General features: G+C 50.8%; 1 protein-coding gene across 2 annotated transcripts in view; it reads left to right on the forward strand.

Annotated features, from left to right (window-relative positions):
• Positions 1-26,026, forward strand: part of LOC149456445 (calpain-13-like) — a 112,768-nt gene that overhangs the window by 11,892 nt on the left and 74,850 nt on the right. For both annotated transcript variants that reach the window (XM_089685117.1, XM_089685118.1), the window contains exons 3-5: positions 21,505-21,577; positions 24,284-24,402; positions 24,843-24,976. In XM_089685117.1, coding sequence (XP_089541243.1) covers positions 21,505-21,577; positions 24,284-24,402; positions 24,843-24,976 — 326 coding nt within the window. The remainder of the gene's footprint in view (positions 1-21,504; positions 21,578-24,283; positions 24,403-24,842; positions 24,977-26,026) is intronic.

A 26,026-nucleotide genomic window follows, 5' to 3' on the forward strand; every position in this document is an offset into this window, starting at 1 on the left:
ACAGACACAGAATTGTTACTGAGGGCCACAGAACTGTTACTTGGGGCCACAGAAACGTTAATCAGGGACACAGAATTGTTACTGAGGGCCACAGAACTGTTACTTAGGGCCACAGAATTGTTACTCGCACAGACACAGAATTGTTACACAGGGACACAGAACTGTTACTGAGGGCCACAGAACCGTTACTTAGGGCCACAGAATTGTTACTCGCACAGACACAGAATTGTTACTGAGGGCCACAGAACTGTTACTTGGGGCCACAGAAACGTTAATCAGGGACACAGAATTGTTACTGAGGGCCACAGAACTGTTAGGGCCACAGAATTGTTACTCGCACAGACACAGAATTGTTACTCGCACAGACACAGAATTGTTACTGAGGGCCACAGAACTGTTACTTGGGGCCACAGAAACGTTAATCAGGGACACAGAATTGTTACTGAGGGCCACAGAACTGTTACTTAGGGCCACAGAATTGTTACTCGCACAGACACAGAATTGTTACTCGCACAGACACAGAATTGTTACTGAGGGCCACAGAACTGTTACTTGGGGCCACAGAAACGTTAATCAGGGACACAGAATTGTTACTGAGGGCCACAGAACTGTTAGGGCCACAGAATTGTTACTCGCACAGACACAGAATTGTTACTCGCACAGACACAGAATTGTTACTGAGGGCCACAGAACTGTTACTTGGGGCCACAGAAACGTTAATCAGGGACACAGAATTGTTACTGAGGGCCACAGAACTGTTACTTAGGGCCACAGAATTGTTACTCGCACAGACACAGAATTGTTACACAGGGACACAGAACTGTTACTGAGGGCCACAGAACCGTTACTTAGGGCCACAGAATTGTTACTCGCACAGACACAGAATTGTTACTCGCACAGACACAGAATTGTTACTCAGGGACACAGAACTGTTACTGAGGGCCACAGAACTGTTACTTAGGGCCACAGAATTGTTACTTAGGGCCACAGAATTGTTACTCGCACAGACACAGAATTGTTACTGAGGGCCACAGAACTGTTACTTGGGGCCACAGAAACATTAATCAGGGACACAGAATTGTTACTGAGGGCCACAGAATTGTTACTCGCACAGACACAGAATTGTTACTCGCACAGACACAGAATTGTTACTGAGGGACACAGAACTGTTACTTGGGGCCACAGAAACGTTAATCAGGGACACAGAATTGTTACTGAGGGCCACAGAACTGTTACTTAGGGCCACAGAATTGTTACTCGCACAGACACAGAATTGTTACTCAGGGACACAGAATTGTTACTCAGGGACACATAATCGTTTAATTAAAGAGTATGTCAGACAACATGCAGAGTAGTGGCAGAGGAGGCAATGTTTTAGGAGCGAGCAGACGTGGCAGCAGAGGAAGGGGTCGAGGCAGCACTATTCGCAGCCAGAGGCCAGTGCTCCCGGTGTCATCCAGCGGTCGTGTCTCCACCGACAACCCTGCCGTCATCGATTGGTTGGCTCGGTCGTCTTCCTCTTCCCAGGTCACCTCTGACACCTACAGCCAACGGTCGGTGGGTACGTCAGACACAACCGTTAGTTGGCATGGCCCGGGACCAAGCCCACTGAAATCACGTGTCCTCTACCTGCCCCTGTCCTTTGGTGTTCCCTCACCAAGCGAAGTATCGCATGCTGTGGGCTCAGCCCCACTGTACAGTGAGGAAGAGCTAACAGAGGGCGGTCAGGAACGGGGGGAGACATCCGCCTTTTCAGCAGCCAGGCGAAGAAGTAGTGGCAAGGAGAGTGGCCCGGTAGCCGGTCTAGAGACAGGTCTGTCTCCTGACCCAGACGCAGCCGAGGGGGCTAGTAGTGAGGCGGAGACCCTACTTGATGATGAGGAGGTTGATCGCACTTGGCAGCCTCGTCGTCATCAGGCAATTTCTTCCGCATCATCAGGAGAAGAGGGTGGCAGCTTGGCAGTGAGCGAAACAGTCGGTGGGTTGCCCAGGAGACAGCAGCAGGGTCGCAGCAGTGTCAGTGGAAGCAGTGTCAGTGGAGCCAAACGGCCACGGAGTAGAGCACCAGCTCCACTGCAGCCTACCACCACGGCCAGTAGTGGTGCCGGTGTGCACGGAGGAAGCAGCAGTCAGCCAGTGAGGAGTATCGGGGGCAAAGTTTCCTACTCGGCGGTGTGGCAATTTTTCGTCAAGCCGCCCGAGGAAGTAAACGTAGCCGTATGTCGACTATGTGGCCAGAAAGTCAAGCGTGGCCAGGGGGCCCATGTTGGGACTACAGCGTTGCGGCAGCATATGCAGCGTCGCCATTTGGTGGCCTGGGAAAACCGTGATAAAGATACGGCGGTTCTGCCCGCCCCAGCCCCCGCTCCATCACCCGCTTCGTTACTTGCTCCGTCACCCGACGTCAATCGCCCTCCATCAGCCAGTCAAGGCTCCAACACCTCTGCTGAGGGGAGTTGTCGCTCGTTGGCATCTTCCGCTCGTTCAGATGCTCCTTCTCCTGCTACTCCTCTTCACGGATTCCGTCAGCAGTCTTTCTTGGAATCTGTTTCCAAGAGACAACAGTTTGCGAGCACGCACCCGACGGTGCAAAAGCTGAACGTCCTCCTGTCCAAGTTGCTGGTGCTGCAGTCCCTCCCTTTCCAAGTGGTGGACTCAGCACCTTTCAGAGAAATGATGGCTTGTGCCGCGCCGCGGTGGAGAGTGCCAAGCCGTCATTTCTTTGCCAAAAAGGCAGTGCCAGCCCTGCATTCACATGTAGAAGACATGGTGGGCCAGTCTTTGAGCATGTCGGTCTCTGCCAAAGTGCACGGCAGCGCCGACGTGTGGAGCTGTAACTACGGTCAGGGACAGTACATGTCATTTACGGCCCACTGGGTGAACGTGGTGCCGTCACAGCCGCACCAGCAACTTGGACAGGTCACGCCGCTTTTGCCTCCACGTTTGCACGTCCTTGGTCCGGCAAAGATGTCCGCCTCTACCACCTCTTCTTCCGCCGTGTCCTCAGCCGCCACCCCCGTGCCAAGTCCCATTACCCGACCGGCATATCACATGTGCAGGGCGCAACGGTGTCACGCTGTTCTGCACCTGGTATGCCTTGGCGAACGTAGTCACACAGGGGAGGGACTTCTGAGTGTAATGAACAGAGAAATCGACAGATGGCTGTCTCCGCGCAAACTGAAAATCGGAACCATGTTGACCGACAACGGAAAGAACATGGTGTCTGCTCTGCGTCAAGGAAGGTTGTGCCATGCGCCATGCATGGCTCACGTGTTCAATCTGGTTGTCAAGCGGTTCCTAAAATCCACCATCCCACTGCAAGACATCCTTAAAATGTCACGTAAACTTTGCATGCATTTCAGCCATTCCTACACCGCAAAGCACACCCTCCTTGAGCTGCAGCGGCAGAACGGATATCCACATCATCGCCTGATCTGCGACGTTGCAACAAGGTGGAATTCAACCCTACACATGTTAGACCGCCTTTACGAGCAGCGAAAGGCCATCACCGATTTCCTGATGTTACAAGCGGATAAAGGTACTCCCCTGTGTAACTTCGATGTCAGCCATTGGCAGCTCATGCGTGACACCTGCCGCTTGCTCAGGCCCTTTGAGGAGGCCACGCTATTCGTGAGTCGGCAGGACTATGGGATGAACGACGTCATTCCTCTGTTGCACGTCCTTGAACAAATGCTGTTAACAATGGCTGGTCAGGGTGCGGTAGACGTGGCGCACAGATCTCAACGCCACATGACCCCTGTGGGGGCAGGACAGGAAGAAGAGGAGGAGGTAGAGGAGGACATTTGTGCTCAGGAATTATTGAGTGAAATGGGTGGTTTTTCCACTCAGCGGACAGGAGTGGAGGAGCAGGAGCATCTGGTAGAGGAGGAGGAGGAGGAGACAGAGGACCCAGACGCACCGTGGCAGTATGCTGTGGAGATGGAGGCAGGGAGTCCCTCGCATTCCTTGGCACAAATGGCCCATAGCATGCTCGGTTGCTTGCGTAGCGACAGCCGAATAATAACCATCAGACAGAGGGATGACTTTTGGCTGTCCACCTTGTTGGACCCTCGCTACCGTTCAAAAATGGTGGCCTTTTTCACACCTGCTGAGAGGGAGGCCAAAATAACGTACTATAAAAACCACCTATGTAGTCAGTTGGTCTCTGCCTTTGTGCGCCAACGTCCATCCTCAGACACTGTGGGCCCTGTGCGCTCGCGTTCCGCTGCCATGGCAGCAGGGGAGGGGTGGGGTGGTAGGAGCAGTGGCAGCTCCACCAGCAGCGGCTGCCTCAGTCTGCAGTCGATGATGAGTAGCTTTCTTCACCAGCGCAGTGAGGAAACTACTAACCAGCCGCAGCAGCAGCAGCAGCAGCAGCATCAGGTGGACCTGGAGCAGGACCTCAAACAACAGGCTTGGGCCTACTTGGACAGCACCCTGCCAACCGAGGTAGACAATCCCCTTGACTACTGGTCAACGAAACTTGACCTTTGGCCCCAACTAGCTGAATTTGCCCTTGAAAGGCTGTCATGCCCGGCCAGTAGCGTGGCATCGGAGCGCGTGTTTAGTGCGGCAGGAGGTATTGTAACTCCGCGGAGGACACGACTGTCCACCCAAAGTGTGGAGAGACTCACGTTTGTGAAAATGAATCAGGCGTGGATTAGTCTGGATTTCAAACCACCAGTTCCTGACACAACTGACTAAATCCGCCATGAATCATGCCTCAAACATGTGCCACTTTGAGGTCTCCTCACACACTGCTGGTGTGTTGAATTTTTTGACATAGGGTGCTGGCAGATTACGGGCCTCCTATAGCTGCTGCCAGGCCCCTAATCTGCCATAGGCCCCTATATACCGCCTCCTCATGCTGCTGCCAGGTCCAGAGTCTCTCATGGGTCCCTGTACGGCCTCCCATTGCTGCTGTCTCCATCGCCACACTCTGCCATGTGCCACTTTCAGGTCTCCTCACACACTGCTGGTGTGTAGAATTTTTTGACATAGGGTGCTGGCAGATTACGGGCCTCCCATTGCTGCTGCCAGGCCCCTAATCTGCCATGGGCCCCTATACCGCCTCCTCATGCTGCTGCCAAGTCCAGGGTCTCTCATGGGTCCCTGTACGGCCTCCCATTGCTGCTGTCTCCATCGCCACACTCTGCCATGTGCCACTTTCAGGTCTCCTCACACACTGCTGGTGTGTAGAATTTTTTGACATAGGGTGCTGGCAGATTACGGGCCTCCCATAGCTGCTGCCAGGCCCCTAATCTGCCATAGGCCCCTATATACCGCCTCCTCATGCTGCTGCCAGGTCCAGAGTCTCTCATGGGTCCCTGTACGGCCTCCCATTGCTGCTGTCTCCATCGCCACACTCTGCCATGTGCCACTTTCAGGTCTCCTCACACTGCTGGTGTGTAGAATTTTTTGACATAGGGTGCTGGCAGATTACGGGCCTCCTATAGCTGCTGCCAGGCCCCTAATCTGCCATAGGCCCCTATATACCGCCTCCTCATGCTGCTGCCAGGTCCAGAGTCTCTCATGGGTCCCTGTACGGCCTCCCATTGCTGCTGTCTCCATCGCCACACTCTGCCATGTGCCACTTTCAGGTCTCCTCACACACTGCTGGTGTGTAGAATTTTTTGACATAGGGTGCTGGCAGATTACGGGCCTCCCATTGCTGCTGCCAGGCCCCTAATCTGCCATGGGCCCCTATACCGCCTCCTCATGCTGCTGCCAAGTCCAGGGTCTCTCATGGGTCCCTGTACGGCCTCCCATTGCTGCTGTCTCCATCGCCACACTCTGCCATGTGCCACTTTCAGGTCTCCTCACACACTGCTGGTGTGTAGAATTTTTTGACATAGGGTGCTGGCAGATTACGGGCCTCCCATAGCTGCTGCCAGGCCCCTAATCTGCCATGGGCCCCTATATACCGCCTCCTCATGCTGCTGCCAGGTCCAGAGTCTCTCATGGTTCCCTGTACGGCCTCCCATTGCTGCTGTCTCCATCGCCACACTCTGCCATGTGCCACTTTCAGGTCTCCTCACACTGCTGGTGTGTAGAATTTTTTGACATAGGGTGCTGGCAGATTACGGGCCTCCTATAGCTGCTGCCAGGCCCCTAATCTGCCATAGGCCCCTATATACCGCCTCCTCATGCTGCTGCCAGGTCCAGAGTCTCTCATGGGTCCCTGTAAGGCCTCCCATTGCTGCTGTCTCCATCGCCACACTCTGCCATGTGCCACTTTCAGGTCTCCTCACACACTGCTGGTGTGTAGAATTTTTTGACATAGGGTGCTGGCAGATTACGGGCCTCCCATTGCTGCTGCCAGGCCCCTAATCTGCCATGGGCCCCTATACCGCCTCCTCATGCTGCTGCCAAGTCCAGGATCTCTCATGGGTCCCTGTACGGCCTCCCATTGCTGCTGTCTCCATCGCCACACTCTGCCATGTGCCACTTTCAGGTCTCCTCACACACTGCTGGTGTGTAGAATTTTTTGACATAGGGTGCTGGCAGATTACGGGCCTCCCATAGCTGCTGCCAGGCCCCTAATCTGCCATAGGCCCCTATATACCGCCTCCTCATGCTGCTGCCAGGTCCAGAGTCTCTCATGGGTCCCTGTACGGCCTCCCATTGCTGCTGTCTCCATCGCCACACTCTGCCATGTGCCACTTTCAGGTCTCCTCACACTGCTGGTGTGTAGAATTTTTTGACATAGGGTGCTGGCAGATTACGGGCCTCCCATTGCTGCTGCCAGGCCCCTAATCTGCCATGGGCCCCTATACCGCCTCCTCATGCTGCTGCCAAGTCCAGGGTCTCTCATGGGTCCCTGTACGGCCTCCCATTGCTGCTGTCTCCATCGCCACACTCTGCCATGTGCCACTTTCAGGTCTCCTCACACTGCTGGTGTGTTGAATTTTTTGACATAGGGTGCTGGCAGATTATGGGCCTCCTATAGCTGCTGCCAGGCCCCTAATCTGCCATAGGCCCCTATATACCGCCTCCTCATGCTGCTGCCAGGTCCAGAGTCTCTCATGGTTCCCTGTACGGCCTCCCATTGCTGCTGTCTCCATCGCCACACTCTGCCATGTGCCACTTTCAGGTCTCCTCACACTGCTGGTGTGTAGAATTTTTTGACATAGGGTGCTGGCAGATTACGGGCCTCCTATAGCTGCTGCCAGGCCCCTAATCTGCCATAGGCCCCTATATACTGCCTCCTCATGCTGCTGCCAGGTCCAGAGTCTCTCATGGGTCCCTGTACGGCCTCCCATTGCTGCTGTCTCCATCGCCACACTCTGCCATGTGCCACTTTCAGGTCTCCTCACACACTGCTGGTGTGTAGAATTTTTTGACATAGGGTGCTGGCAGATTACGGGCCTCCCATTGCTGCTGCCAGGCCCCTAATCTGCCATGGGCCCCTATACCGCCTCCTCATGCTGCTGCCAAGTCCAGGGTCTCTCATGGGTCCCTGTACGGCCTCCCATTGCTGCTATCTCCATCGCCACACTCTGCCATGTGCCACTTTCAGGTCTCCTCACACACTGCTGGTGTGTAGAATTTTTTGACATAGGGTGCTGGCAGATTACGGGCCTCCCATAGCTGCTGCCAGGCCCCTAATCTGCCATAGGCCCCTATATACCGCCTCCTCATGCTGCTGCCAGGTCCAGAGTCTCTCATGGTTCCCTGTACGGCCTCCCATTGCTGCTGTCTCCATCGCCACACTCTGCCATGTGCCACTTTCAGGTCTCCTCACACTGCTGGTGTGTAGAATTTTTTGACATAGGGTGCTGGCAGATTACGGGCCTCCTATAGCTGCTGCCAGGCCCCTAATCTGCCATAGTCCCCTATATACCGCCTCCTCATGCTGCTGCCAGGTCCAGAGTCTCTCATGGGTCCCTGTACAGCCTCCCATTGCTGCTGTCTCCATCGCCACACTCTGCCATGTGCCACTTTCAGGTCTCCTCACACACTGCTGGTGTGTAGAATTTTTTGACATAGGGTGCTGGCAGATTACGGGCCTCCCATTGCTGCTGCCAGGCCCCTAATCTGCCATGGGCCCCTATACCGCCTCCTCATGCTGCTGCCAAGTCCAGGGTCTCTCATGGGTCCCTGTACGGCCTCCCATTGCTGCTGTCTCCATCGCCACACTCTGCCATGTGCCACTTTCAGGTCTCCTCACACACTGCTGGTGTGTAGAATTTTTTGACATAGGGTGCTGGCAGATTACGGGCCTCCCATAACTGCTGCCAGGCCCCTAATCTGCCATAGGCCCCTATATACCGCCTCCTCATGCTGCTGCCAGGTCCAGAGTCTCTCATGGGTCCCTGTACGGCCTCCCATTGCTGCTGTCTCCATCGCCACACTCTGCCATGTGCCACTTTCAGGTCTCCTCACACTGCTGGTGTGTAGAATTTTTTGACATAGGGTGCTGGCAGATTACGGGCCTCCTATAGCTGCTGCCAGGCCCCTAATCTGCCATGGGCCCCTATATACCGCCTCCTCATGCTGCTGCCAGGTCCAGAGTCTCTCATGGGTCCCTGTACGGCCTCCCATTGCTGCTGTCTCCATCGCCACACTCTGCCATGTGCCACTTTCAGGTCTCCTCACACACTGCTGGTGTGTAGAATTTTTTGACATAGGGTGCTGGCAGATTACGGGCCTCCCATTGCTGCTGCCAGGCCCCTAATCTGCCATGGGCCCCTATACCGCCTCCTCATGCTGCTGCCAAGTCCAGGGTCTCTCATGGGTCCCTGTACGGCCTCCCATTGCTGCTGTCTCCATCGCCACACTCTGCCATGTGCCACTTTCAGGTCTCCTCACACACTGCTGGTGTGTAGAATTTTTTGACATAGGGTGCTGGCAGATTACGGGCCTCCCATAGCTGCTGCCAGGCCCCTAATCTGCCATGGGCCCCTGTATACCGCCTCCTCATGCTGCTGCCAGGTCCAGAGTCTCTCATGGTTCCCTGTACGGCCTCCCATTGCTGCTGTCTCCATCGCCACACTCTGCCATGTGCCACTTTCAGGTCTCCTCACACTGCTGGTGTGTAGAATTTTTTGACATAGGGTGCTGGCAGATTACGGGCCTCCTATAGCTGCTGCCAGGCCCCTAATCTGCCATAGGCCCCTATATACCGCCTCCTCATGCTGCTGCCAGGTCCAGAGTCTCTCATGGGTCCCTGTACGGCCTCCCATTGCTGCTGTCTCCATCGCCACACTCTGCCATGTGCCACTTTCAGGTCTCCTCACACACTGCTGGTGTGTAGAATTTTTTGACATAGGGTGCTGGCAGATTACGGGCCTCCCATTGCTGCTGCCAGGCCCCTAATCTGCCATGGGCCCCTATACCGCCTCCTCATGCTGCTGCCAAGTCCAGGATCTCTCATGGGTCCCTGTACGGCCTCCCATTGCTGCTGTCTCCATCGCCACACTCTGCCATGTGCCACTTTCAGGTCTCCTCACACACTGCTGGTGTGTAGAATTTTTTGACATAGGGTGCTGGCAGATTACGGGCCTCCCATAGCTGCTGCCAGGCCCCTAATCTGCCATAGGCCCCTATATACCGCCTCCTCATGCTGCTGCCAGGTCCAGAGTCTCTCATGGGTCCCTGTACGGCCTCCCATTGCTGCTGTCTCCATCGCCACACTCTGCCATGTGCCACTTTCAGGTCTCCTCACACTGCTGGTGTGTAGAATTTTTTGACATAGGGTGCTGGCAGATTACGGGCCTCCCATTGCTGTTGCCAGGCCCCTAATCTGCCATGGGCCCCTATACCGCCTCCTCATGCTGCTGCCAAGTCCAGGGTCTCTCATGGGTCCCTGTACGGCCTCCCATTGCTGCTGTCTCCATCGCCACACTCTGCCATGTGCCACTTTCAGGTCTCCTCACACTGCTGGTGTGTTGAATTTTTTGACATAGGGTGCTGGCAGATTATGGGCCTCCTATAGCTGCTGCCAGGCCCCTAATCTGCCATAGGCCCCTATATACCGCCTCCTCATGCTGCTGCCAGGTCCAGAGTCTCTCATGGTTCCCTGTACGGCCTCCCATTGCTGCTGTCTCCATCGCCACACTCTGCCATGTGCCACTTTCAGGTCTCCTCACACTGCTGGTGTGTAGAATTTTTTGACATAGGGTGCTGGCAGATTACGGGCCTCCTATAGCTGCTGCCAGGCCCCTAATCTGCCATAGGCCCCTATATACCGCCTCCTCATGCTGCTGCCAGGTCCAGAGTCTCTCATGGGTCCCTGTACGGCCTCCCATTGCTGCTGTCTCCATCGCCACACTCTGCCATGTGCCACTTTCAGGTCTCCTCACACACTGCTGGTGTGTAGAATTTTTTGACATAGGGTGCTGGCAGATTACGGGCCTCCCATTGCTGCTGCCAGGCCCCTAATCTGCCATGGGCCCCTATACCGCCTCCTCATGCTGCTGCCAAGTCCAGGGTCTCTCATGGGTCCCTGTACGGCCTCCCATTGCTGCTATCTCCATCGCCACACTCTGCCATGTGCCACTTTCAGGTCTCCTCACACACTGCTGGTGTGTAGAATTTTTTGACATAGGGTGCTGGCAGATTACGGGCCTCCCATAGCTGCTGCCAGGCCCCTAATCTGCCATAGGCCCCTATATACCGCCTCCTCATGCTGCTGCCAGGTCCAGAGTCTCTCATGGTTCCCTGTACGGCCTCCCATTGCTGCTGTCTCCATCGCCACACTCTGCCATGTGCCACTTTCAGGTCTCCTCACACTGCTGGTGTGTAGAATTTTTTGACATAGGGTGCTGGCAGATTACGGGCCTCCTATAGCTGCTGCCAGGCCCCTAATCTGCCATAGTCCCCTATATACCGCCTCCTCATGCTGCTGCCAGGTCCAGAGTCTCTCATGGGTCCCTGTACAGCCTCCCATTGCTGCTGTCTCCATCGCCACACTCTGCCATGTGCCACTTTCAGGTCTCCTCACACACTGCTGGTGTGTAGAATTTTTTGACATAGGGTGCTGGCAGATTACGGGCCTCCCATTGCTGCTGCCAGGCCCCTAATCTGCCATGGGCCCCTATACCGCCTCCTCATGCTGCTGCCAAGTCCAGGGTCTCTCATGGGTCCCTGTACGGCCTCCCATTGCTGCTGTCTCCATCGCCACACTCTGCCATGTGCCACTTTCAGGTCTCCTCACACACTGCTGGTGTGTAGAATTTTTTGACATAGGGTGCTGGCAGATTACGGGCCTCCCATAGCTGCTGCCAGGCCCCTAATCTGCCATAGGCCCCTATATACCGCCTCCTCATGCTGCTGCCAGGTCCAGAGTCTCTCATGGGTCCCTGTACGGCCTCCCATTGCTGCTGTCTCCATCGCCACACTCTGCCATGTGCCACTTTCAGGTCTCCTCACACTGCTGGTGTGTAGAATTTTTTGACATAGGGTGCTGGCAGATTACGGGCCTCCTATAGCTGCTGCCAGGCCCCTAATCTGCCATAGGCCCCTATATACCGCCTCCTCATGCTGCTGCCAGGTCCAGAGTCTCTCATGGGTCCCTGTACGGCCTCCCATTGCTGCTGTCTCCATCGCCACACTCTGCCATGTGCCACTTTCAGGTCTCCTCACACACTGCTGGTGTGTAGAATTTTTTGACATAGGGTGCTGGCAGATTACGGGCCTCCCATAGCTGCTGCCAGGCCCCTAATCTGCCATGGGCCCCTATATACCGCCTCCTCATGCTGCTGCCAGGTCCAGAGTCTCTCATGGTTCCCTGTACGGCCTCCCATTGCTGCTGTCTCCATCGCCACACTCTGCCATGTGCCACTTTCAGGTCTCCTCACACTGCTGGTGTGTAGAATTTTTTGACATAGGGTGCTGGCAGATTACGGGCCTCCTATAGCTGCTGCCAGGCCCCTAATCTGCCATAGGCCCCTATATACCGCCTCCTCATGCTGCTGCCAGGTCCAGAGTCTCTCATGGGTCCCTGTACGGCCTCCCATTGCTGCTGTCTCCATCGCCACACTCTGCCATGTGCCACTTTCAGGTCTCCTCACACACTGCTGGTGTGTAGAATTTTTTGACATAGGGTGCTGGCAGATTACGGGCCTCCCATTGCTGCTGCCAGGCCCCTAATCTGCCATGGGCCCCTATACCGCCTCCTCATGCTGCTGCCAAGTCCAGGATCTCTCATGGGTCCCTGTACGGCCTCCCATTGCTGCTGTCTCCATCGCCACACTCTGCCATGTGCCACTTTCAGGTCTCCTCACACACTGCTGGTGTGTAGAATTTTTTGACATAGGGTGCTGGCAGATTACAGGCCTTACATAGCTGCTGCCAGGCCCCTAATCTGCCATAGGCCCCTATATACCGCCTCCTCATGCTGCTGCCAGGTCCAGAGTCTCTCATGGGTCCCTGTACGGCCTCCCATTGCTGCTGTCTCCATCGCCACACTCTGCCATGTGCCACTTTCAGGTCTCCTCACACTGCTGGTGTGTAGAATTTTTTGACATAGGGTGCTGGCAGATTACGGGCCTCCCATTGCTGCTGCCAGGCCCCTAATCTGCCATGGGCCCCTATACCGCCTCCTCATGCTGCTGCCAAGTCCAGGGTCTCTCATGGGTCCCTGTACGGCCTCCCATTGCTGCTGTCTCCATCGCCACACTCTGCCATGTGCCACTTTCAGGTCTCCTCACACTGCTGGTGTGTTGAATTTTTTGACATAGGGTGCTGGCAGATTATGGGCCTCCTATAGCTGCTGCCAGGCCCCTAATCTGCCATAGGCCCCTATATACCGCCTCCTCATGCTGCTGCCAGGTCCAGAGTCTCTCATGGTTCCCTGTACGGCCTCCCATTGCTGCTGTCTCCATCGCCACACTCTGCCATGTGCCACTTTCAGGTCTCCTCACACTGCTGGTGTGTAGAATTTTTTGACATAGGGTGCTGGCAGATTACGGGCCTCCTATAGCTGCTGCCAGGCCCCTAATCTGCCATAGGCCCCTATATACCGCCTCCTCATGCTGCTGCCAGGTCCAGAGTCTCTCATGGGTCCTTGTACGGCCTCCCATTGCTGCTGTCTCCATCGCCACACTCTGCCATGTGCCACTTTCAGGTCTCCTCACACACTGCTGGTGTGTAGAATTTTTTGACATAGGGTGCTGGCAGATTACGGGCCTCCCATTGCTGCTGCCAGGCCCCTAATCTGCCATGGGCCCCTATACCGCCTCCTCATGCTGCTGCCAAGTCCAGGGTCTCTCATGGGTCCCTGTACGGCCTCCCATTGCTGCTATCTCCATCGCCACACTCTGCCATGTGCCACTTTCAGGTCTCCTCACACACTGCTGGTGTGTAGAATTTTTTGACATAGGGTGCTGGCAGATTACGGGCCTCCCATAGCTGCTGCCAGGCCCCTAATCTGCCATAGGCCCCTATATACCGCCTCCTCATGCTGCTGCCAGGTCCAGAGTCTCTCATGGTTCCCTGTACGGCCTCCCATTGCTGCTGTCTCCATCGCCACACTCTGCCATGTGCCACTTTCAGGTCTCCTCACACTGCTGGTGTGTAGAATTTTTTGACATAGGGTGCTGGCAGATTACGGGCCTCCTATAGCTGCTGCCAGGCCCCTAATCTGCCATAGTCCCCTATATACCGCCTCCTCATGCTGCTGCCAGGTCCAGAGTCTCTCATGGGTCCCTGTACAGCCTCCCATTGCTGCTGTCTCCATCGCCACACTCTGCCATGTGCCACTTTCAGGTCTCCTCACACACTGCTGGTGTGTAGAATTTTTTGACATAGGGTGCTGGCAGATTACGGGCCTCCCATTGCTGCTTCCAGGCCCCTAATCTTCCATGGGCCCCTATACCGCCTCCTCATGCTGCTGCCAAGTCCAGGGTCTCTCATGGGTCCCTGTACGGCCTCCCATTGCTGCTGTCTCCATCGCCACACTCTGCCATGTGCCACTTTCAGGTCTCCTCACACACTGCTGGTGTGTAGAATTTTTTGACATAGGGTGCTGGCAGATTACGGGCCTCCCATAGCTGCTGCCAGGCCCCTAATCTGCCATAGGCCCCTATATACCGCCTCCTCATGCTGCTGCCAGGTCCAGAGTCTCTCATGGGTCCCTGTACGGCCTCCCATTGCTGCTGTCTCCATCGCCACACTCTGCCATGTGCCACTTTCAGGTCTCCTCACACTGCTGGTGTGTAGAATTTTTTGACATAGGGTGCTGGCAGATTACGGGCCTCCTATAGCTGCTGCCAGGCCCCTAATCTGCCATAGGCCCCTATATACCGCCTCCTCATGCTGCTGCCAGGTCCAGAGTCTCTCATGGGTCCCTGTACGGCCTCCCATTGCTGCTGTCTCCATCGCCACACTCTGCCATGTGCCACTTTCAGGTCTCCTCACACACTGCTGGTGTGTAGAATTTTTTGACATAGGGTGCTGGCAGATTACGGGCCTCCCATTGCTGCTGCCAGGCCCCTAATCTGCCATGGGCCCTTATACCGCCTCCTCATGCTGCTGCCAAGTCCAGAGTCTCTCATGGGTCCCTGTACGGCCTCCCATTGCTGCTGTCTCCATCGCCACACTCTGCCATGTGCCACTTTCAGGTCTCCTCACACACTGCTGGTGTGTAGAATTTTTTGACATAGGGTGCTGGCAGATTACGGGCCTCCCATAGCTGCTGCCAGGCCCCTAATCTGCCATGGGCCCCTATATACCGCCTCCTCATGCTGCTGCCAGGTCCACAGTGTCTCATGCCATGTGCCACTTTCAGGTCTCCTCACACTGCTGGTGTGTAGAATTTTTTGACATAGGGTGCTGGCAGATTATGGGCCTCCTATAGCTGCTGCCAGGCCCCTAATCTGCCATAGGCCCCTATATACCGCCTCCTCATGCTGCTGCCAGGTCCAGAGTCTCTCATGGTTCCCTGTACGGCCTCCCATTGCTGCTGTCTCCATCGCCACACTCTGCCATGTGCCACTTTCAGGTCTCCTCACACTGCTGGTGTGTAGAATTTTTTGACATAGGGTGCTGGCAGATTACGGGCCTCCTATAGCTGCTGCCAGGCCCCTAATCTGCCATAGGCCCCTATATACCGCCTCCTCATGCTGCTGCCAGGTCCAGAGTCTCTCATGGGTCCCTGTACGGCCTCCCATTGCTGCTGTCTCCATCGCCACACTCTGCCATGTGCCACTTTCAGGTCTCCTCACACACTGCTGGTGTGTAGAATTTTTTGACATAGGGTGCTGGCAGATTACGGGCCTCCCATTGCTGCTGCCAGGCCCCTAATCTGCCATGGGCCCCTATACCGCCTCCTCATGCTGCTGCCAAGTCCAGGGTCTCTCATGGGTCCCTGTACGGCCTCCCATTGCTGCTGTCTCCATCGCCACACTCTGCCATGTGCCACTTTCAGGTCTCCTCACACACTGCTGGTGTGTAGAATTTTTTGACATAGGGTGCTGGCAGATTACGGGGCTCCCATAGCTGCTGCCAGGCCCCTAATCTGCCATAGGCCCCTATATACCGCCTCCTCATGCTGCTGCCAGGTCCAGAGTCTCTCATGGGTCCCTGTACGGCCTCCCATTGCTGCTGTCTCCATCGCCACACTCTGCCATGTGCCACTTTCAGGTCTCCTCACACACTGCTGGTGTGTAGAATTTTTTGACATAGGGTGCTGGCAGATTACGGGCCTCCCATAGCTGCTGCCAGGCCCCTAATCTGCCATGGGCCCCTATATACCGCCTCCTCATGCTGCTGCCAGGTCCACAGTGTCTCATGCCATGTGCCACTTTCAGGTCTCCTCACACTGCTGGTGTGTTGAATTTTTTGACATAGGGTGCTGGCAGATTATGGGCCTCCTATAGCTGCTGCCAGGCCCCTAATCTGCCATAGGCCCCTATATACCGCCTCCTCATGCTGCTGCCAGGTCCAGAGTCTCTCATGGGTCCCTGTACGGCCTCCCATTGCTGCTGTCTCCATCGCCACACTCTGCCATGTGCCACTTTCAGGTCTCCTCACACTGCTGGTGTGTAGAATTTTTTTGACATAGGGTGCTGGCAGATTACGGGCCTCCCATTGCTGCTGCCAGGCACGTAATCTGCCATGGGCCCCCGTACCGACTCCTCATGCTGTGACGTTGCAACAAGGTGGAATTCAACCCTACATATGTTAGACCGCCTTTACGAACAGCGAAAGGCCATCACAGATTTCCTGATGTTAAAAGCGGATAAAGGTACTCCCTGTGTAACTTAGATGTCAGCCATTGGCAGCTCATGCGTGACACCTGCCGCTTGCTCAGGCCCTTTGAGGAGGCCACGCTATTCGTGAGTCGGCAGGACTATGGGATGAACGACGTCATTCCTCTGTTGCACGTCCTGGAACAAATGCTGTTAACAATGGCTGGTCAGGGTGCGGTAGACGTGGCGCACAGATCTCAACGCCACATGACCCCTGTGGGGGCAGGACAGGAAGAAGAGGAGGAGGTAGAGGAGGACATTGGTGCTCAGGAATTATTGAGTGAAATGGGTGGTTTTTCCACTCAGCGGACAGGAGTGGAGGAGCAGGAGCATCTGGTAGAGGAGGAGGAGGAGGAGGAGACAGAGGACCCAGACGCACCGTGGCAGTATGCTGTGGAGATGGAGGCAGGGAGTCCCTCGCATTCCTTGGCACAAATGGCCCATAGCATGCTCGGTTGCTTGCGTAGCGACAGCCGAATAATAACCATCAGACAGAGGGATGACTTTTGGCTGTCCACCTTGTTGGACCCTCGCTACCGTTCAAAAATGGTGGCCTTTTTCACACCTGCTGAGAGGGAGGCCAAAATAACGTACTATAAAAACCACCTATGTAGTCAGCTGGTCTCTGCCTGTCTGCGCCAACGTCCATCCTCAGACACTGTGGGCCCTGTGCGCTCGCGTTCCGCTGCCATGGCAGCAGGGGAGGGGTGGGGTGGTAGGAGCAGTGGCAGCTCCACCAGCAGCGGCTGCCTCAGTCTGCAGTCGATGATGAGTAGCTTTCTTCACCAGCGCAGTGAGGAAACTACTAACCAGCCGCAGCAGCAGCAGCAGCAGCAGCATCAGGTGGACCTGGAGCAGGACCTCAAACAACAGGCTTAGGCCTACTTGGACAGCACCCTGCCAACTGAGGTAGACAATCCCCTTGACTACTGGGCAACAAAACTTGACCTTTGGCCCCAACTAGCTGAATTTGCCCTTGAAAGGCTGTCATGCCCGGCCAGTAGCGTGGCATCGGAGCGCGTGTTTAGTGCGGCAGGAGGTATTGCAACTCCGCGGAGGACACGACTGTCCACCCAAAGTGTGGAGAGACTCACGTTTGTGAAAATGAATCAGGCGTGGATTAGTCTGGATTTCAAACCACCAGTTCCTGACACAACTGACTAAATCCGCCATGAATCATGCCCCAAACATGTGCCACTTTCAGGTCTCCTCACACTGCTGGTGTGTTACATTTTTTGTCATAGGGTGCTGGCAGATTACGGGCCTCCCATAGCTGCTGCCAGGCCCCTAATCTGCCATGGGCCCCTATACCGCCTCCTCATGCTGCTGCCAAGTCCAGAGTCTCTCATGGGTCCCTGTACGGCCTCCCATTGCTGCTGTCTCCATCGCCACACTCTGCCATGTGCCACTTTCAGGTCTCCTCACACTGCTGGTGTATTCCATTTTTTGTCATAGGGTGCTGGCAGATTACGGGCCTCCCATAGCTGCTGCCAGGCCCCTAATCTGCCATGGGCCCCTATACCGCCTCCTCATGCTGCTGCCAGGTCCAGAGTCTCTCATGGGTCCCTGTACGGCCTCCCATTGCTGCTGTCTCCATCGCCACACTCTGCCATGTGCCACTTTCAGGTCTCCTCACACTGCTGGTGGGTTCCATTTTTTGTCATAGGGTGCTGGCAGATTACGGGCCTCCCATAGCTGCTGCCAGGCCCCTAATCTGCCATGGGCCCCCGTACCGACTCCTCATGCTGCTGCCAGGCCCGTAATCTGTCATGGGCCCCTGTTGTCGCTTGTTGGCATATTCCGCTCGTTCAGATGCTCCTTCTCCTGCTACTCCTCTTCACGGATTCCGTCAGCAGTCTTTCTTGGAATCCGTTTCCAAGAGACAACAGTTTGCGAGCACGCACCAGACGGTGCAGAAGCTGAACGTCCTCCTGTCCAAGTTGCTGCTGCCAGGCTCGTAATCTGTCATGCGCCCCTGTACCGCCTCCTCATGCTGCTGCCAGGTCCAGAGTGTGTCATGGGCCCCCGTACCGACTCCTCATGCTGCTGCCAGGCCCGTAATCTGTCATGGGCCCCTGTACCGCCTCCCCATGCTGCTGCCAGGTCCAGAGTGTGTCATGGGTCCCTGTACGGCCTCCCATTGCTGCTGCCAGGCCCGTAATCTGCCATGGGCCCCCGTACCGACTCCTCATGCTGCTGCCAGGCCCGTAATCTGCCATGGGCCCCTGTACCGCCTCCTCATGCTGCTGCCAGGTCCAGAGTGTGTCATGGGTCCCTGTACGGCCTCCCATTGCTGCTGTCTCTATCGCCACACTCTGCCATGTGCCACTTTCAGGTCTCCTCACACTGCTGGTGGTTTCCATTTTTGTCATAGGGTGCTGTATGGCCTCCCATTGCTGCTGCCTCCACCGCCACACTGTGGCTCCACACTCTGGTTTTGGCCCCGTGACTGCCCAAATGAGTGAAGTGTGCGGTGATTCTAAGATCGACGGCACTCATCTGCATGTCATACTGACTGACAGTATTATTTCTCTTCCCCAGCAGACTCCAAGGGCATTTAAATTAAAGGTACAGTGTTCAGCACTAATATTAAGTCTCTCTGAAGCCTAGAAACACCCTTTTTTAAGTTAAATTCACAGCGAATATATTCGACTCGAATCGAAATTTTTCCACGAATTCGCCGAATCAGTCGAATCGAATTTTTGAATACTTCGCTCATCTCTAGTTACAGACCTAGAAAGCAGAGGTAGATAAAGGTAGTTGAGTAATTTGCAAAGTGTAAGAAGTATCACAACAACACAGGGGCTTTGCATCATGCACCAAAAGATATAGAATGACAAAATGTATACTTGTACCATTCGGAAGACCAAGTGGCATAGAAAGGGAATGTGCCTGAAGCTTCACATAATGTTGTCCTGCTCGCCCTTGTTTTAAGCATTATTGGTCAGGATTCACTCTCTCACTATGTCCTGTTTACCGTTATCAATTATCATCAATAGTGAAAGTGAAAGAAAATCCAAAATTTTGGGTTCTCCCCAGAAAAGAAATAGAGGGAAAATCTTCTAATTGGGGCTCTATATCTGCTGACCTGGTGGGCCCCAATTGGTCCCTTTAATTTGCAGGGATTTCCAATTATTTTCTGTTTTGGCTAAGGGGCAGGGAATGATGGTAAATCTCCCCAATTGGACACAAAAAAAACTAACAGGGGTTATATTCTTCCACTACTTTAGCCAAAATTTAAAAAAAAGGTTTGCCTATAGTTCTACTTCGAAAAATTTAACTTTTTGGAATGCAACTTGAAGTTTTTTGCAGACTTCCCAACCGTAATCTGCAAAAACAGTGTATTCTAGTTTTCCTTAATATTGTCAATAACTGAGTGGTTAACATTTTTAATTGTTAGACCAGCTGAAGCCATATAATGTTCAATATAGTACTCATGTAGTACTAGTTGTAATTTAATAGAAAAGTAATTCAGTTTTGCCACAGTCATAAAGCAATGCCACCTGTTATAGTTAAGTGTGCTTCTGTCCATACCAAGCCATGCCTGCACCTAATGAATAAAGACAGCAAAGGCAGAAGTGCATCCAGTTTTCTTTAACAAGTTCAACTTCAGTTAACTAGTATTCCAAGTAGATTTTCTGGGAGTTAAGGTTTAACAAATATTTTGATCAGGTCCTCTATGTGATGACATCCATGCCTGGAATGTGGTCTTTGATATATATATTCCGTTTTTAAATTTTGAAATAGTGAAGGGCTCAAAATATCCTTAAAAAACAAACAATCCAAAGGGCACTTTAAGGGGCACAACAAACAAAAAACTCTGATATCACCTGTGACATGTGTTTGCATATATGACATTCATTTACATAAATAAAATAATATGTAGTGCAAAATTAATATGTATGAAAAGAATATATAGAAAACACAGTGTCCAAATATCCTTATAAAATATTTCTTGGCCAGTTCAAAATAATCCCAGTGTCCAAAAAAACCTTTTATGTATACAAATAAAACAACAGTCCTTTTGTATTCAAAGTGTACATACAAATCTTCACCGTGTCTTTAAATATTACTCCATGCACTGTGCATTACACCACCGCCATGATATTATAGATGCGCCCTCACTTTGTACAATAGGCCCCACTATTTTTAAAAACAGGAGGTCAACATCATTTAAATGTAATAGATATGCTCCCCAAATACTCCTCTCAGGGTTGCTGATATCCATGTTCAAAGGGCTGCTATCATCTACCATTTCCTTACACACAACTCTGATCCAGGGAAATCCATAAATGAAACGAAAGCTCCAAAGCGTAAAACCACTCACTTGAACTTACAATCTCTGATATAGTAAAGAGCATCAAACACTAGCTAGTACAGAGAATCCAAGATGGTGCTTCAGGTTTGTCCAACATGATGACATCACAATGCTCCTTCTTTGAAAGCCAAACTTCAGTGATTTTTTTTTATTGAGTACAGTAGAGTTACATTTTCAGTCAGGGTTTATTCTTTGCTAGAAAGGAAAAAGTTGTGAAGCACCAGATCCTTAGTTCACACAAATGTTCAAAAAGCTCATTGTAGCCCTGATGAAGATAACCCTCTGAAAACTTTGAAACATGTTGGCTTAAAAAACAAAAACATGGCAGCTAAGAAAAACATAACTGGATTACTAAACTTGCCTGAATCTTTTCTTTCTAAAATATAACCATAGTTCTCAATTCTATTCCCATTTCAATCTCACTCCTACTAGAGCAAGATGTTTCCATGTTCTCTGTCTTCTTCATTAGTTCTACATTACATGAAAGAGAAGAGTGTTACTTCTGCATCAATAGTGAATAGAAAGTGAAAAGGTATGTTAGCCGCGGCTAGCATGAAATTGTGTTTCCACAACTAAAGTAAAACTATTAAATAATGAAATGCTGCGCTGCTAGTGCTTCAGAATAAAACTTCATAATGTTTGATCCCCTAATAAGGTAATATTAATCCGTCTACAACTTTTTTAAAGTTTTATTTTGAAGCATTACCCGCACAGAATTTCAGTAATTCTGTATAACATAAAATAATTTTAACAAGAGAGTGGGATATATTTATATTGGTCCTGGCATTTGGTGAGAAGACCTGAGAACCCATGTCTTCTGGTCCTCGAGAGACTTGAGAGAAACCACCGCTACATGATTTAACACTTTAACGACTACCATAAACTAACATATCAACTTTGACTGTACTGGTTCTTCTATGTTTGGTTGTTGCTTTTTATTCATTTATTAAAAAGATCTAAACTAACAAATATTGTTTTCTTTCTGATGCATAGGAATATGGTAAAAGGCCACATCTGATAGTCGATGGTACAAGCTTATTTGATATTTTACAGAGTAAGAAACTAGGTAAGGATAAACCTCAGCTGTAGAGATTGTTACAACAAAAAGATATCTGGTATATGGTAACATCTCTGCAAAGAGCAAATGTTGTTGTCCTTTTACCCCCATCTTGCTGTGAACTGCAGCTTGCCCTTAATGGGTTGGCTGCTGTAGGTGCAGTGCCTAGAAGTGAACTCTGAATGTTGGAATGTTGAATGTTCTAAGAAATTCTGAGGAACCTTTTTGTGTATATTCATTTATTAAGGCAATACATGTGATTTTAATTTTCTCTGTCAATAATAGAAAAATATGCAAGTATTGGGGTTATAGTAAAAATGCTAAAGGTTAGGTTCTGTTTATTGTAAGGGGATTGATTTTACATATGGTGAGAACTAGCATCAAGGATAGACTTTTTAAAGCACACAGGCACTTGCTTTCTTGTTTTTAAAGGGTGTTTCTGTCCAGCTTTATTTAAAAGAAAGTTCCATACAATCTAGGTTTCTCATGCAGTGGTATCCACCATCAATGCCAAAGAAAAAAGATTCAGCCTCCTGGCTCTCTTTAGCGGCACCGCTGCTCAGGCTTTATGCCTTGGTCCTCTTGACCATTCACATACAAAACGCTGCACCTTTGTTAGCACCCTTTCACAGCATTCCTGCTTCTCCAGCCCACAGCGCTGGGGCCCTGTCTTCTCTGTCAGACTATGCTGTGCCACCATGCACACTTGTGGCTGCTCCCTTGCACCCACATGGACTCCTTGGGAGGGTGGAGCCCAGAACCCTGGTCCTGACTCTATAGGAGGCCCACACACACCTGCCCAATTAGTATCCTGGCCATTCCCAAAACCTGGTCCCAGGATTGGAAATTTCCTCTGACCCAGATGACTGTGAAATTTCCAAGCTCCAGGTCCCAACAGAGTTTTGCAAAGAACCGAGGAAACTGAAAACACAGTTTACTCCAACTTAAATAAGCATCCTGGAGCCCCTCAACCTGCCTTGTTGAGAATCCTGGGTGAAATATCCTTTTTACATTGTGACCAGGGGCGGACTGACAACTCATGGGGCCCCCGGGCAATAGGGGATCATGGGGCCCCTGTGTCCTTGCCCAAACTCAAAAAAGCCTATGAAAAAGGTACCAGGGAATCTCATGGGGCCCCCTACTGACCCTGGGCCCTCGGGCAGTGCCCGAGTTTCCAAATGGTCAGTCCGCCCCTGATCGTGACAGATCACCACACTGTCACAATATGTTTAGGGTAGGTTCAGATATAAAGTTGGGTGTAGTGTTTTGGTGAACATTTGTCCTAGGTTTTGGAGTTAGGAGGCAAGGTATATTGGATACTTTATAATTAGGTTTTTTTGAGTAATAAATTAGTATTTCAGATGTAATAAATAGGCAAGAAAAGAGTTTAACCAAAAACAAGTAATTTTATAAAACCAAGGATGGATGTATTGTTCTGGGGCAGACCCAGAACACACCAGTGGAGTTAAATCTCCCAACTGATCTTGAAACATTTTGGAATCAAATAAAAGAAGCTGGACGGCATTCAAGTCCAACCAGCTCAGTCTGCTTCCCCATTACATTTTCAGGAGAAGTGGGGTAAAAAAGGTCTCTGAAATATCACAACTGTGAATCAATGTTGGCTTTTGCATGGTAAAATGATCCTTAGAGAATTACTGGTCATAGCTTAGCTAACAGTTGGGCCACCCATGACAAGAAGGTCTCTGTTCATGATCCAGACCCAAAGGGCGTGCCTTTGTTCTCCAGGCTTAGGGTTGGCCATGGGGTTACTAATCACATCCTGAAAAGAAAATAATTACTGCAAAGCCAAAATAGGAGGTCAGAGGCTCATGGTATTGATTTAAAAAAATGATGACCACACTGCACTTAAAAATGTATAGTTTTTCTACAGTCACATATTCCACAAAATGTATTATAGTACATACAATTGAAATATTGTATTTAAATGCAATAGGATCCCCAAGTATTTGTGTCTACTTTAGCTGCTAAGCATGCCTCTTCGTCGTTTTCATAATCCTTCCCTATGGGAAAGAAAGTTATATTATTATTATTTATTATTATACAGGATTTATATAGCGCCAACAGTTTGCGCAGCGCTTTACAAAATGAAGGACATTACAGTTACAATACAATTTGGTACAAGAGAAAACAGAGGGCCCTGCTCGTTAGAGCTTACAATCTAGGAGGAAGGGTTGAGTGATACAAAAGGTAATAGTTGTGGGGGGATGAGCTGATGGAGAAAATAAATGGCGGTTTACTAGGTAGAAGCAGGAGAGACTTCTTTAAAGAGAAAGGTTTTCAGGGATCGTCTAAAGGTGGATAGATTAGGAGACAGTCGGAAAGATTGGGGTAGAGAGTTCCATAGGATGGAAGAAGCTCAGGAAAAGTCCTGGAGGTGAGCATGGGAGGAGGTGACATGGGAACTAGAGAGCAGAAGGTCTTGGGAGTATCAAAGAGAGCGGTTTGGTTGATATTTTGAGACCAGGTTGGTGATGGAGCTGGGGGCAGAGTTGTAGATGGCTTTGTAAGTTGTTGTTAGTATTTTGAATTTTATTCATTGAGTGAGTGGAAGCCAGTGGAGGGATTGGCAGAGAGGGGTAGCAATGTTATATATTTTAGTGTATGATATTAGACAATTACATAGTTTGTATCTTTCTTACATTAGGATGACTGTGCACTTAACAAGAATAACTAGTTTGTACTGTTGATTTACAGGTAACTGTTGGTTCCTCTGTGCAATGGGGGCTCTCACGCTGAAGCCAAAATTACTGCAGAACATCATGCCAAAAGATCAAGCGTATGATGCAAATTATGCTGGGATCTTCCATTTCAGGGTAAGGCATGAAAATATTATTAATTAAATCTAGGGATCTTATGTGCCACAGATTGAGGAGAGATTTTTAAATTGTATCAGTCATAGCAGCCGCAATTGATTTGGAAGATAGAGAAAATAATGTAGATGTTGATTTTTTTTTTTTTTCATAAAATTGTCTTCACCCATGTGATAGGGTGACCACCCAAGAGCACAATTAGGAGACAGGGACAGAGTGTTGTCACTCTATACCAGAAAGTGCATTGACAAAGACTTTCATTTTAGGATCACTTGGTATTATTTTATAGAAAATTGTTGATTTAAAAATATTGAAAACAACTTTTGGAATTACATTAACATATTAAAACTTATATAAGATTTTATTGATTGGGTTTAGATCAGTCTTTTGCAAAAGGTTTAACATTTTAAATATTAATATAATAACAATTTTTTTTTCTTTAGTTGTGGCATCTTGGAGAATGGGTGGACATTGTCATAGATGATATGCTGCCATTTATGAATGGAGAGCTCCTATACGTTCGACCATCCTCTGCCTATGAATTCTGGCCCTGTCTCTTGGAAAAAGCCTATGCAAAGTAATTGTTTTTGGCTTTTTGATGACTCTTAAGACAAAGTTAGATCACTTGGTCTCATTGTTTTAGCTAAGCAGTTAACATTATCCAGATGAATTGGATTCCACAATATGTCTTAAAGTATATCTAAAACTTATTTTGGGAAAGTACCAAAACACCTGTTTTCTTTTTTTTTTTGCTTTTTTTGTCATCTGTGTCCCATTGGAGAGATATCCCCTAATTTCCTCTCATGTAGACCCAAAGAGAAATACAAAAAAAAACTCTAATGTGAGGGAAAATCCTCCACTTTCTGTCACCAGTGTGCATGTCTCAATTAGAGCCTTTCCTTCCCTATTCCAGATCTGGTTCCATTTTTGCATTTTCTCTTAATTTCAATTACAGTGGCAGGGATCACCAGGACTAATAGAGAAGGTAAATCTCCCTAACAGGGACATAGATAACAATAAAAACATAACAGGACATCTAACCCTTCTCCACTTTAAATCTAAAAGAAAATGTTTTAAGATAAAAAAAATGACTTTTTAAGCCATTACCTGGTTGTCAGAGATACATTTTAAGAGGGTTTTGGCTAAAAACAAAACCCAGGAGGATGCAGCCTAAAGGATAGCCCTGCCTTTGAAAAGCATCAGTAGACTCTCTGGGGTTTATTTACTAAAGCTGGAGAGTCCAAAATCAGACGCCCTTCTGCATAGAAACCAATCAGCTTCCAGGTTTCATTGCCAAAGCTTCATTGAACAAGCTGAGGTTAGAAGCTGATTGGTTTCTATGCAGAAGGGAGTCTGATTTTGGACTCTCCAGCTTTAGTAAATAAACCCCTCTGTGTCACCAGGGACAACAGCTGATGACAGGAAGTACAGATTCTAGTATGGTATAAATTGTCACAGAGATGGTCAGAGTATGTGACAAGTCAGCAACTGATGGTCAGGTTAAGAGCAAATAGACAGAGTCCATGATCCAGACAGTTAAAGGAGTAATGAGGTCAAAGACAAGCAAAGACCCAACCCAGCACAAACCAGCTCAAACAATCTATAGGGAAAATCCAAGGCATGAAAC

This window comes from Staurois parvus, unplaced genomic scaffold, assembly GCF_062004578.1.
Source record: "Staurois parvus isolate SC_StPar_1 unplaced genomic scaffold, SC_StPar_1.0 ptg000362l, whole genome shotgun sequence".
NCBI classification, from domain to species: Eukaryota; Metazoa; Chordata; class Amphibia; order Anura; family Ranidae; genus Staurois; species Staurois parvus.